Below are 12,720 nucleotides of genomic sequence, written 5' to 3'. Positions count from 1 at the left end.
CCGCGGCGTCAGCTACCCCCCACTCCGCCGCGCCCCCCCCCCCCCCCCCCCCCCCCCTCGCCCCGTCCCGGGGACGAGAGCGACGGCCGGGGAACTCGGCTGAGGCGACCGCGGGGTCAGTTCCTCCCCCCCCTCTCTCGGAGAGAACGCCCTCCTCCGAGAAAAGCGTCTCTCGGTCGAGCGGCGAAGTCGCGATTTCTTTCCCCTCTTTCCAGAGGGAGAGAAGAACCTTATCTCGCGTCTCCTTTTCGCAATCGCGAATAATCGGACCCGGCAAGCGCCCAGCGACCCTCGAGGACCGGCCGTTCGTGTACGTTCGCGAGCGCGGATACACAACAAGATTATATGTTTGTAAATATTTCGACGATGATGTAAGCCGCGCGCAAACATCCTCCGGCCGGCGTATCTCGCGAGAACGCCCGCTTAGAATGTGGCACAGAGCCCCGCTTTCACATGCAAAGTGGCGAGCGCGCGTCCTTTCCCACGCGGTATGCTGTCCCCGGAGATAAAACGACAACCTGGAGACGCGCCGGTTTTCTCGCCCCGGTAGAAAAGAAAACGCGGTTGGCATTTAATCGCGATCGCAGAATATCCAATGTATAACTCGGCCTGGTGAAACGGCGCGACTCGCTTCTTATATAACTTTCCCGTTTGCCGGCGCGATAACACGGTCTGCAAGATCTTGAGATAACGCCGAGGCCTCGGTTGCTTTTCATGCCCGCGAGCTTCGCTTATCGTATACTGAGCGACGCCTGCTTTCAGACTTGTACCAGATCACCATGGCTTACGCCTACTGGAAGAGCGGCAAAATGAACGATCGCGCCGTGTTCGATTTGTTCTTCCGCAAGAATCCTTTTCAGGGGGAATTCACGATCTTCGCCGGTCTGGAGGAGTGCATCAAGTTCTTGAATAAATTCCATTATTCCAACAGTGGTACGTATTCGCCAGGGCGTCGCGCGCGCGCACACACTTTACTCCTTTACGAGGGCGTCTTTGCTTCGGTATTGCAGATATCAAGTACCTGAAGTCGACTATGGATCCTACGGTAGACCAAAGATTCTTTGATTATCTGCAAAGTCTCACTGCGAGCAATGTCACGATATACGCAATAGACGAGGGATCCGTTGTGTTTCCGAGGTGGGTTTACAAAAAGTCTCTTGCGTTTATATAGCTTTCGAGAAAGCAGCATTTAAATACAGTAGCTGTTGGAAAATACTGCACTTTAGCATTTACTATATTTAGAAATAAGTTAATAGACTTGTATTAGACTTTTATTCCTTGCCGGAATAAAGATGTAATCAATTTTCTGCTGACTTTCCATTCAAACCGCGTTTCCCACCGACGGAATAAATAAATCTTGGATTTGATTGTCGACTTTAATTGTAGAGTTCCATTGATCAGAGTAGAAGGGCCGTTAATAATGGTACAGCTCTTGGAAACGACTCTGTTAACGTTGGTTAACTATGCGAGCCTAATGGCGACCAACGCGGCGAGATACCGCATGGTCGCCGGGAAGAATATCACGTTGCTCGAGTTCGGTCTTCGAAGAGCGCAAGGACCCGATGGAGGATTGAGCGCGTCCAAGTACAGCTATGTTGGTAAATACTTGTTACCCGCTTCAATTATCGATTCAGCTTGATAGAATCCCTCTGCGGTCAATTCGTCATGTTTAAAGCGACATGGTTGGTTGCCACAAATTTGTTAAAATAAATTAGCATTGGACCCAAAGGGATTTCACTGCGCATGAAATTCGCAAGCCAATTGCCACTGGTATCAGTTGCTATGTTTGTTCACATTGCGCTCGTTCATTACACCAATTACTGTGCATTACGTCGCAATGGTCTACATTGCGAAAGCGTGTATGATGTAAAAATGTTTTTGTCGTGTGTTTATGTATACGTACATGTAATACTTAACCGCTGATAAAATGTGCAATTATCCTTTTGCACATAGCGTACCTTGAATAATATTCATGTCAGTTAACCGCACATAAAGTCTGAAATATAAAAAAGTTTCAAACATACCTGTATATTACGTTGCCAGTCCGCAATGTAATATATAATGAAAACGGAGGTGTCTGGTACCACTCCATCGCCCTTACACTATACTTAACAATTTCGTGAAAAGTAAAATCAATACGTTGTGCCACTCGGTGCCAGTTGGTACTGCCTAGGTGATGAGTAACAATTTAGGAGGTCAGATTGAGGGTATATGTATAGACTTAGACCTTACATACATGCATATATACACGCATATATCTATACTGGGTGTCTCATGGAAAGTTGCCGAACTAATTAGCTGTGCACTTTAAACGTGCACAGAGGAGGAAAAGTAAAGTGTCTTTTAATGGACATTTTATATTTACATATGAATTAAAGACAGTTGCATGTATTGTTTAATAAACGTTTATAAAATAAATTGGCCAGTCTCAATAATATATATTTTCTAAGTGCGCTTTGTTAGAATCGAATCGGCAGAAGTAAAAGTTCGGATTATTTTAATAAAATTAGATGAAAGTTTTATGAAACATATACAGGATGATTATCCTATCTTTTGAAGCCATTAAAGATACGTTAAAGATATATAAGAATTACCATATATCTTGCTTAAAAAGACTCGATTTATCGCATAGTACGAAACAGATCAAATCTTAGTTACATATTTTAAATACGTGTTGAACACAAAAATAATTTATCATGTTACAGGTGGGTTTGATGGGACTAGCAATGTCTTGGCTGGAAAGCTGTTCAATATACCTGTATGTGGTACACATGCACACGCCTATATCACGTCTTTCACCAGCATCAGCGATCTGCAAGGGAAAGTAAGTGTATTCGAAAAAACAACCTTCTCTTTTCGATTCTCAATCAATAACTAAGTGTTAAACCAAATGTTGAAATTCTATGGGGAACATGTAATCCGTTTCTCTTGTAGACACTGGCGCACAAGGAAACGGGCGACGTTTTAGATGTATTGGAACTCGCTTGCAAGCACCGCGAAGATATTGCCAATGATTTTGGAGCTTTAGCCTCACAGGCGTCCAACGGAGAATTGGCGGCTTTGATCAGTTATGCCGTTGCTTTCCCGGAAAGATTCACCGCTCTTGTGGACACGTACGATGTCAAGAGGTATATAGTCATGTCGCTCATTTGTTTAATGCTTTTAAGTAGAAAGCCCGATATTGTTTCTGAAAGTTGCGTCTTATAAACTCTGGTTACTTTCCTGTCAACTCGCATACTCGCGTTAATTTTATATCAATCTTTTGCATGGAGTTTACATAAAATTTGTTGACTATATTAATTGTTTTTACGTTATCGGTATACTGCATGTCTCGTATGTTACGTTGATTGATTTGCCACGCTTTTATGTTTAGTTGATATTTATTTGAATAATTATATATGATATAGGTATTTATTTCGATAATTACATATACTAAATTAACTAAAGGACGGACGATTTTAGGGATAAATCTTGAAATTTAAAGTTGAACTTAAATACGTAATTTGAGACGTTACGTATACTACGCATGTTAATTGCTGCTAATGGATACATTAGCTTATGTATACAGTAGAGGCTGTTTGCGACACGAGTATATAGTTGAAACAGTTTTAACTAGGCACAAATGTAACGTGTATAATTCGTATCGTAATTATGGCTTCCAAGATCAAATGTACATTATTTATACTCTTTATCATGAGTCAAGATATCTTTTTATCTCGTTATAGATTCATCTTCCTACCTACACGAATAAAGAAACAGTAATTAAAACCTAATTAAATCCATTGTTCAACGAGACAGAACTATATTCTTAATTCAATCTCACTAGCGATTGTGTAATTTAGTTTTGCCAGCGCGTCGCGAACAGGCACGACGACACGTGTACCATATATACACTACTGTGGCCTAACAGGAGTGTGTTTGTAGCATTGAGACGTCGGCCACGGGGCAGGCACAAGTGGCCAGCCTAAATGTAAAGAATAAACTTCTAACTAACGGGTCCAATACACACGCCCAAAACGGTGTGAGAAACAACCCATTTATATCAGAACCAACTTCGCAACCTCACAAGAATGGCTTTTTACGAGGCGAATTGGGTGAGCTCTATGTGAGGTACGATATCGCTCTGTTTGCCTGTTTTGCGGAATGCAATTCTTCCCCGTTCCCCCCTCCCCTCCTTCAGATCTACGCTTTGCGAATTATATAGTTTAATATTTTTTGCAACATGAAAGCTATCGATACCCCTTTTATGCGATAAGTAACATTGTAATGGTTGAGATCGCATTTTTTTAATGGGACATATAGAGAGTCACTTTTGACGTATTTCCATAATTCGCCCTCATTGAAGCTTCTTTGAGCCGTTTAATTGCTGACACAATTAATTTCCCTCTCCGCTCTTCCCTTGAAAAATGCTAGATGAGATATTCTGTGAAACGGGCAAATTGCAAACTATACATTATCATATCATGTTGACGTGCCAGTTAAAGATAAAACAACCAGAGTTTTATGTTTTGTTCAAATTTAGTTGTTAGTATGTCACACTTGTGATCTTATATAGTGCCCCTCCCAATTCTGCCCCTTAATTCTCGTAATTTGATATGGGCACATTCTATGTGTTACACGTATCTTGGCTGTTATTCGAAACACATGCGATTCCGTCGCGTAACTTTGCCGCAAGTTAAATACACAAAAATGCTGAAACACTGCTAAAATATTATACAAAAGAAAATATACTGTAAAAAAAGCAAAAATATACATTTCTAATTAAATAAAACGCTAAATTTATCGTCAAGTTCTCGTTATGCTGATGGTAGTATATGAATTGGCTATATTTGTATGTTTGTCAATTTATCATAAAATTCTCTTTACTGGAACCATTATTAATGGTAACATAATAATTGGCTGAAATACTTATTACACTGCACTAATTGACAGTGAATGCACAGGTTTTAGATAGTCTTGGCTCTTTTATTGTGTGCTTAATCTTTTGTGTGTAATGTCATTTTATTGTTAGTTCTAAACTCGGCAAGTTTCTGAGAAAGTAAACTTGACGTTGCAAAGTATATAAAAATAATGTGATATAAGTAAAAAATTATTTTTAATTCAATCTTTTTGGGGAAAAAATGCAATTTTTATAGAAAATTCAGTGAGGATGTATATATATTTTAACTTTTCCATATATTAAGTAAACAAGAGAAATTACCAGCAAAGAAACAAGGAGAAATTGCCAAGTTTAGAATTAATTTTACATAATTGTCATAGAATTGTAGCATAAAGAGCGTGTGGTTGGATTGCTTTTCATTTAGTATATAGTTTGTAATTAATAGAACTGTAGAGAGTAGTATTAGTTACTGAAATGTCTCATAGATATATATTTTACGAATAGGAGCGGTCTGTTAAACTTCTGCGCGGTAGCGTTGGCTTTGAACGACTTGGGATACAAAGCTGTCGGTATCAGGATTGACAGTGGCGATTTAGCGTATCTCAGTAACGTGGCGAGAGATATTTTTGAGAAAATTGCTGTCAAGTACAATATACCGTGGTTTGCCAAATTGATGATCTGCGCGTCCAACGACATTAATGAGGAAACCATAATAAGCTTGAACGAGCAGGTAAAGATTTTACGAATTGTAGCTACAGCGATGGATGACGATAATAAAGAATATGGATATTCTTCCGAGTTGCGGTTAAAGCGATAGATGATAATAAAGAATATGGATATCTTCCAGAGTCACAAAATCGATTGCTTCGGGATTGGGACGCATCTCGTCACATGCCAGAGACAACCGGCGCTGGGCTGCGTTTATAAAATGGTCGAGATCAACGACGAACCGAGGATTAAGCTCAGTCAAGAGGTCGGGAAAGTCACGATACCAGGCAGGAAGGATGCTTATAGACTGTACGGGTCGGATGGCTACGCATTGATAGATCTCTTGCAGAAAACGACGGAGGAACCGCCGCAAGTGATGCAGAAGGTTCTCTGCAGGCATCCATTCCAACAAACGAAGAGGGCCAACGTTACACCATCCCACGTGGAGTCTCTGCACAAGGTATCATCTGATTGAAATGATATATTTTCGGACCGTGTTACATAATATACACAATGATAACATACGAATACAAAAGATTTACTTTGCACGACTTTGTGCAGCTGACAATTCCTTTGTCAATTTGGAGTTTAATTCTTTTTCTTCGTGGAAATGTAATTATTTCATCGTGCTTAGTAATATGCAGTATTTTATGTTTTCTAAATAATTTTTCTATTAGCTGAGACAGCAGTATGTCATATATAAATTGGGAAATACCTTTTTAAATCGTTTGTGTAAATTATATTATTGAGAATTCGATATCGAAACATCGGAAACGTCGTCTCGCGTGAATGATGCCCGGTCTGTCTCGCTACTGTTAATGGTACTTATAATTCGTAACTATTAATTGAAAATGTATCTTACAGATATACTGGAAAGACGGCAAGTTATGTCAGCCATTGCCCACGTTGCAAGCAGTTCGCAACAGAGTGCAGGAATCTCTCAATACATTGCGCAACGATCATAAAAGGAATCTGAATCCAACTCCCTATAAGGTAAAGAAATTAATTAATATTTAGTGCTTTGAGAATTGTTTAAGGACAGATAATCGCATATGAATTTCTCGAACTTAAAATTGTTTGGAGCAAAGGATCTGACAATTTTTCTAGGATGCCTGATACTTTGAGATTTTTAGCTCGCATATTAACACAAATTGCGCATTGTTGAAAACACGCGAGGAATTGTTTAAACGTGGTTTTTCCGCAATTTCTGTTACAGGTAGCCGTCAGTGATACTTTATACAGATTTATCGATGAACTGTGGTCTCAGAACGCGCCAATTGGAGAATTGCGGTGAAGCATGCTGCTCTTATACAAGAGTATCATTAAACTAGTCTCTAGCAATTATAAGTATCAAGTAATAACAGTATCAGGAGCCATCACAGATTCACAACAGACGAAATGTATAATAACGAACTTTTTCTCTAAAGGCTAATCTGCAATGTGCTTTTTGCGTTTCTAGAAACGTTTAAAAGCGTCGACAACGTGTCGTCGCAGTCGAGCGTGTGCACCACGACTGCGTCGTAGAGTAGAATATATTACAAGAGAGAAGGAAAGAGAGCGAGGATCCTAAGAGCATATTTTTTACATTTTCCATCGCGTTGAAAGTATCGAATTATATTATCGTCGTCGCAACAGTATATTTTGGTAAATCTTGCGCAAATCGTATTATAAACGTATTTGTATAGTTTTACACGATTTATATAGAGCGAGATGTTATGTTACAGAAGAGGTCTATTTACAAGCAGTAACTTTATCGCGCGCACATACACGTATTCTTATTCCTATTTGAAGAAAAAGTACAAAATCGTGTACAAAAAAAAAGTACGTATGCGTGTGTGATTTTAGGGATGCACAACTCAAATTTCCGAATAACAACTCAATAGAACTAGTTTAAATTATACATATATTATATACATAGATATATGCATACGCACGGTTAAAGTACTTCAAACAATGGCAATATACAATAGCGTAATGTTTCACTACACTTAATTTTAATCGCACATTGCGTTGCTGGTCTTTCTCCTTTTTTTTCCTTTTCGTATCTTTTTCGTCCCTTTTCGAAGATTTGTTCCGTTACGTATCTGGAAATTTCAATTATCTTATTATTAGTATTTATAATTGCTGAAGACTGCTTTAATAATATTCTCGTATGAGAGTGATATATTCAATGTATATTTACCATTGTTACTTACACAAATGTACAAAGAGCGTAAGCATTAATAACTATTATACATATTTATAATTTTACATGCATGTATAATATGTATAAAGGCTCGTATCGATGTATACATATATTAAGAGAAGGAACGCGAGAGAAGGGGGGCGGGTGTTATCTCTCAAAGAATAATGTTTGATGATTGATGAGCAGAACTCAAAGATGAATTTTTGTGTTGCCCGTGCGTTTTGTTCGATTCTTTTTAATCTGTAGATTAAAAACTGGCCCGGTATTGTACGTTTAAATTTTACGTGGTTGTCTCAATTGACTCCAAATATGTATTCTGGTATGAAAAAGTTTGTACATCACTATATGAGTAATTTTTCATGTTATCAGTTATGCTACACTTTAGATTGATCTACGAGTAATCGCTTAGGTTCTATCTTGTTTTTAATCACGATTTCAACATAGATCTGTTATTGTTTTGTAATGCTCGTTTACCGTATATAAGCATAATAATTGTAAAATATACCTGTGTTTTTTTTATAGTGAGAATAAATAGCATATAGCTGTTATATATCCGCCCGATCGATCAGTGATTGCATCCTTGTCATCCATTCTGCATATGTTTTTTAAAGACTAACTTTTCAATTCGAGGAACACGTGGATGTAAATATTCTTATTATTCAGACAAACGCGAGAGATCTCTCTAGCATAATTGGTAGAGGTGTGACATTTTGTTACCTTCGCAAAATATCGCAAGATGCCCCAGGAAACGTTTTTAATGTCGTTTCTTTACATTTTAGAGTCCCCCAACGTCGTTTTAACACGTTTTTAAAACGCAAAGTAACGCAAAATAGCATCCAGACAACGTAAAAAATCGCAATTTTCCTTAGTAAACATTTGTAACGTCAATGTATCCTAAACCAAAGAGATTTAGGCCTAAGACTAGTTTCTGTTTACTTTTTTAGACATGTAACTGCTTTTATAGTCTGAAAATGATATGTAACTTAAGTAATTTGTTCCATACAATTTTAATATGTTATGTTATGTTTTACGCTATATTTTTTAACATATGTTTAGCCTTAATAAATTTCGTAAATTGTTCTATCAAAACATTAAGGCCCTGTTTCATCAACGTCGTTTAGCTTTAAGCTTAGCTTAATTCGTTCTTTGCCTCTTTCTAAAGTTGGAAAGAGACAAGAACCGAATTAAACTACGTTTAAAGTTACCCATACAACACCAAAGCTTTCAGAAACGTTGCAAATTGCAATGTAACATTGCAGAGACGGTTCAGAGACATTCAATTGTAATATTTCGCCGACAACGTTTCAGCAGCCTTGTAGAAATATTATAAAGTTTGCAAAATTTTCGGAATACTGGCCGGTGTGCAGTTCGATTCTTGATTACGCGCTTACGGCGCGCCAGGCACGCACGTTGGAGCGTGCAGGTGACTGCTGGTGACAACGCGCTGTTACTGCCGCGAGAAGTAAGAGCGTTCCCAAGAAAATTATGCCACGACCACCGTCCACTGATCGTCACGAACGATCGTATTTATTTTCGAGGATCGCTCCGACCTGTTGAATGAAATAAACTCGGTGAAACGCATCGAGATGAGGTTATGATCGAGGTCAGTGAACGACGAGAATGCAGCAACGCGGTATTCGTTGACTCCTAACAATTAAATTATGTACCTTTGTGTCAAGGGGGTGTCGCCTTCCAGCATAAAATCGAAGCGAGGCTCGCGGAGAATGTTGATCTGACAAATTTATTATCTTTTCAGGAATGTAAATAATAGAAGAAAAATTAAAAAGAAGAAACTCTTGGAGGGAGAGACTCTTGTCCGAATAGATGTCTGAAAGTTGGATCTGCGCGCCGCACGTCCGCGAAACTTAGGGGTTCTACGTTTACAGATGTAAAGAGAGATCTATCTGCCGCGAGGTATGCCTCAGCCGCAGCATGTGAAAGCTTGCGCGAGGCTCGTGAAACAGGTGTGCCCGCTGGCGACGTTGATATGCACCGTGTTCGTCGTCGCGATCACGATTTACATCAGCCAGAAGGTCTCGCCGGTCTTCGTCTTCCTCTGCGCGCAGGTCTACCTGAACTGGTACTCGGTGTACAGCATCAGCCGTAAGTCGAGTCCGATGAGGGTGAGGGAGATACAGAGCAATCTGTGCAGCGTGGTCACCCAGCAGCAGCAGCAGCGCAAGCACGAGCAGCACGATGGCGCGCAGCCACCGGCGCACAACACGGCCTACAAATTCTGGCACTGCGAGAGGTGCCAGAGTTACATGTGCAAGCCGACGCAGCACTGCGTCTTCTGCCGCAAGTGCTTCCACTTCCGGGACCACCACTGCTTCTTCCTGGGTGCCTGCGTGCTCCGCCAGAACATGGGCAACTTTATACTGTTCTGCTTCTACACCTCGCTCACGTGCCTGTACACCCTGTGCGTGCTGGGCCCATACATGTACGAGAACATCAATCACATAGTGAAGAGCGACGCGGATTACTTCAATATATTCCTCAACTTTTGCTTCCCCGTCGCGCTGGCGAGGCTGCTGCACTCGCGGGACAGCTCGAGTATACTCCTGGTCACCATGTTCGACACGCTCATGTCGATCCTGTGCATCTGCCTGGTGCTCGGCATCTGGAAGTTGCACAGCTGCCTGACCGGCAAGCAGCGCTACGTCAATGTGACGGGGCGGCAGAGTCTGAGGGAGATCTTCGGCAGCTACGGCCTCTCGAATATCATTTTCCCGTACAACGGGCTCATAGGCACGCGAGACATCAACGGCAAGTACGAGCTGAAGGAGGTCTGAGGCCGGTCGGGCGAATTACGCTCTCGGGATTAAATCGAACACGCGTACTTCTTTATTATGTACTTACGTAGCAATAAATACAGTCATATGTACAACATATTTACGCATTCATACGTGATGGGGAACACAGATACAAGCGCACTTTACGATTACTAAGTATTCTAGGATATTGATTCGTAGGTAGATATAATTTCTGAACGGATTACACTTCTTTCCGGAGCTTGTGACTTCTTGCAACGCGATAGAGACAAATTTGCTTTTTATCTCTGCCACACTTACCCGCTTTTCTGATTCGGACGTAGACGAGATGTACGAGAGATGTAACGTGTTATTATCCAGAATTTCTGATTTTGCCTTATCTGAGAATTAAAGTAGACTTTAGATAAATTTTTCATTCGGAAAGAGATCGCCGTCAGGTAAAACTAAATCTGAAATTCTGAATCCGACTGTGCATTCATAAATGGGATAAATCAAGGGAAAAATGCATCATTTATTTAACGTTTGGCGAATAACAAGGATAAATGATGCATGACACGGGACGCATCGTACATCACTTGCTGAATCATGCGTCAATTCATTTTTGTATTTCTTAATATGAAGCCCGAGTCGGAAACTAATGCACGTCGATGCCAAGTGTATAGTTTTAGACAAACGCTTCGTGTAAATCAATTGCGTTTGTTGAATATAATGTGGACAGTGATACAGATATCCTCCTGAATAGTAAGCTGATTTTAGTTTATTTAATTACTTGCTAATTAAATAAATTAAATCACATGGGTTACCACCAAAGTATTAAAAGTTTACAATAACGATGCAAGATAACGAGACTGAGAATATTTTAATTCAATACAATTTGCCCGCGAACTTTGAACCAAATTTAATAACTTTTTCTCGAACAAAACGCGCCCGTGACATCGATGTTATACCGAAAGTTTTGCAAGCGCAGCTTCACGGCAGGTAAACCTTGAGAAAAGAACATCGATACTCAACGATAATTTAATTAATGAATGCCTCTCTTGGTAATAAAACTACGCACCCTCTCTTAACTTGTTCACGCATTCTCTGCGACGCGTATATATACATGAACCGTAGACTAAAGTTCCCGTTATAAAAAAATCGCCTATAATTCTGTATGCTCGTTATGGTGCGCTTTAAAGTCGCTAGGATGAATAAACAGTCCTTCCATTACCGACCACTGCGTGTGAGGGCTGCTCGGGGAGTATTCGCCTACCACTTCGGTCTGGCCGCTGATCGGAGTGCCGTAAGTTCTGCCAGTGACTGCCAGGTACCTAAGCGCACAGCGTCATTTGTAAACCCGTTCTGCAGGCAGCGCTACGTCTTCTATTTACGCTCAAGTCCACGAAGGCGGGTACACTTACTTGTCGGTGTCGATATGCTTCAGCATAATCGTGTCTTCTCTCTCCCAAAAATCAGTCTGGCACAGCAGCATCCAGTTATCACCGGTATCGCCTTCGCCCTTGTGATCCCCGTAGGCGGACACCTCCTGTTTCCCGGTCAGGGGCGAGCTGACGAGGTGCGAATGGAGATTCTTCTTCGTCGCGACGTGCTCCAATCGGATGGTGTCCCCGCACTTGATCGGCTTCCTGTCGAAAGAACGAGAACGTTGTGATTTGTCACAGGTGGATCGTCGCGCGAGCATGAACCGTGACTCACCCCCGCGTGCACTGCTTCCCCGACTCCGCTTTGATCAGCCAGTAGGAATTACCGTCCTCCTTGGCGTTGGTCCCAGTCACCGACTGCTGCCCGCTGCCGCTGCCGTATTTCACCTCGTGGGAGTGCAGCCTCACGTTGTAGTCCACGTTCATTAGCTTCAATACGGAGCCGCAGGTTACATAGCGAGTACCCTTGGCTGCAAGATGCGCATACAGATAAGACTGAGATACATTTGACAGGGGATTAACTTGTTTCTTCATAAAAGCTAAGCTAGAACCCATACAGCACCCTAGTAGCACAGTGCACTGGCTGAACGTTGGCCCAACACAACCAAGCATTGGGCCAATGTTTAAAGGCCCTGTGTCCACGATGCTAGAACTTGATCCAAGTTCTAGTTCCGAGAAACGTGTAGCCAATGAACTTGTAGCTTTTATGGAATAGCTGCGAGTTGATTGGCTAAACATTTCTCGAAACTAGAACTT

General features: G+C 41.1%; 3 protein-coding genes across 7 annotated transcripts in view; 2 read left to right on the top strand and 1 right to left on the bottom strand.

The window, feature by feature from the left end:
* The window catches only part of LOC105559162 (nicotinate phosphoribosyltransferase), a 16,181-nt gene extending 7,857 nt beyond the window's left edge, over nucleotides 1-8,324 (top strand). For 4 of the 5 annotated variants that reach the window (XM_012007264.1, XM_012007262.1, XM_012007261.1 and 1 more), the window contains exons 3-12: nucleotides 763-933; nucleotides 1,011-1,137; nucleotides 1,387-1,598; nucleotides 2,706-2,824; nucleotides 2,935-3,128; nucleotides 3,925-4,110; nucleotides 5,384-5,609; nucleotides 5,727-6,047; nucleotides 6,452-6,580; nucleotides 6,804-8,324. In XM_012007264.1, the coding sequence (XP_011862654.1) occupies nucleotides 763-933; nucleotides 1,011-1,137; nucleotides 1,387-1,598; nucleotides 2,706-2,824; nucleotides 2,935-3,128; nucleotides 3,925-4,110; nucleotides 5,384-5,609; nucleotides 5,727-6,047; nucleotides 6,452-6,580; nucleotides 6,804-6,881 (1,763 nt within the window). In that variant the 3' untranslated portion in view covers nucleotides 6,882-8,324. The remainder of the gene's footprint in view (nucleotides 1-762; nucleotides 934-1,010; nucleotides 1,138-1,386; nucleotides 1,599-2,705; nucleotides 2,825-2,934; nucleotides 3,129-3,924; nucleotides 4,111-5,383; nucleotides 5,610-5,726; nucleotides 6,048-6,451; nucleotides 6,581-6,803) is intronic. The other variant, XM_012007263.1, reaches the window with a different exon arrangement.
* A 776-nt stretch (nucleotides 8,325-9,100) lies between these two features.
* LOC105559160 (palmitoyltransferase ZDHHC22-like) lies at nucleotides 9,101-10,662 on the top strand. The gene is made up of 2 exons (XM_012007257.1): nucleotides 9,101-9,375; nucleotides 9,529-10,662. Exon 2 carries the CDS (start codon nucleotides 9,689-9,691, stop codon nucleotides 10,562-10,564), a length of 876 nt encoding a protein of 291 aa, XP_011862647.1. The 5' UTR covers nucleotides 9,101-9,375; nucleotides 9,529-9,688; the 3' UTR covers nucleotides 10,565-10,662.
* LOC105559161 (stromal cell-derived factor 2) lies at nucleotides 10,594-12,625 on the bottom strand. Its single transcript, XM_012007259.1, has 3 exons — nucleotides 12,239-12,625; nucleotides 11,944-12,168; nucleotides 10,594-11,853 (listed from the first exon to the last, which is right to left on the bottom strand). The coding sequence occupies exons 1-3, from the start codon at nucleotides 12,574-12,576 to the stop codon at nucleotides 11,685-11,687; spliced, it is 732 nt and encodes a 243-aa protein (XP_011862649.1). The 5' UTR covers nucleotides 12,577-12,625; the 3' UTR covers nucleotides 10,594-11,684.
* Nucleotides 12,626-12,720: the final 95 nt, after the last annotated feature.

The sequence above is a fragment of the Vollenhovia emeryi genome, unplaced genomic scaffold (assembly GCF_000949405.1).
Source record: "Vollenhovia emeryi isolate VEMERY1.0 unplaced genomic scaffold, V.emery_V1.0 DF939288.1, whole genome shotgun sequence".
Taxonomy (NCBI): domain Eukaryota; kingdom Metazoa; phylum Arthropoda; class Insecta; order Hymenoptera; family Formicidae; genus Vollenhovia; species Vollenhovia emeryi.
This window is presented reverse-complemented; position numbering and strand designations above follow the sequence as displayed.

Bases quoted from the DNA above. Each gene is read 5' to 3' on its own strand.
- LOC105559161 (XM_012007259.1), bottom strand. From the start codon at position 12,576: ATGCTTGGTTGTGTTGGGCCAACGTTCAGCCAGTGCACTGTGCTACTA. The intron at 12,169-12,238 runs GTGAGTCACGGT...TTCTTTCGACAG, and splicing joins GGGAAGCAGTGCACGCGGGG to GAAGCCGATCAAGTGCGGGG. The intron at 11,854-11,943 runs GTAAGTGTACCC...CTGTGCGCTTAG, and splicing joins AAGCATATCGACACCGACAA to GTACCTGGCAGTCACTGGCA.
- LOC105559160 (XM_012007257.1), top strand. From the start codon at position 9,689: ATGCCTCAGCCGCAGCATGTGAAAGCTTGCGCGAGGCTCGTGAAACAG.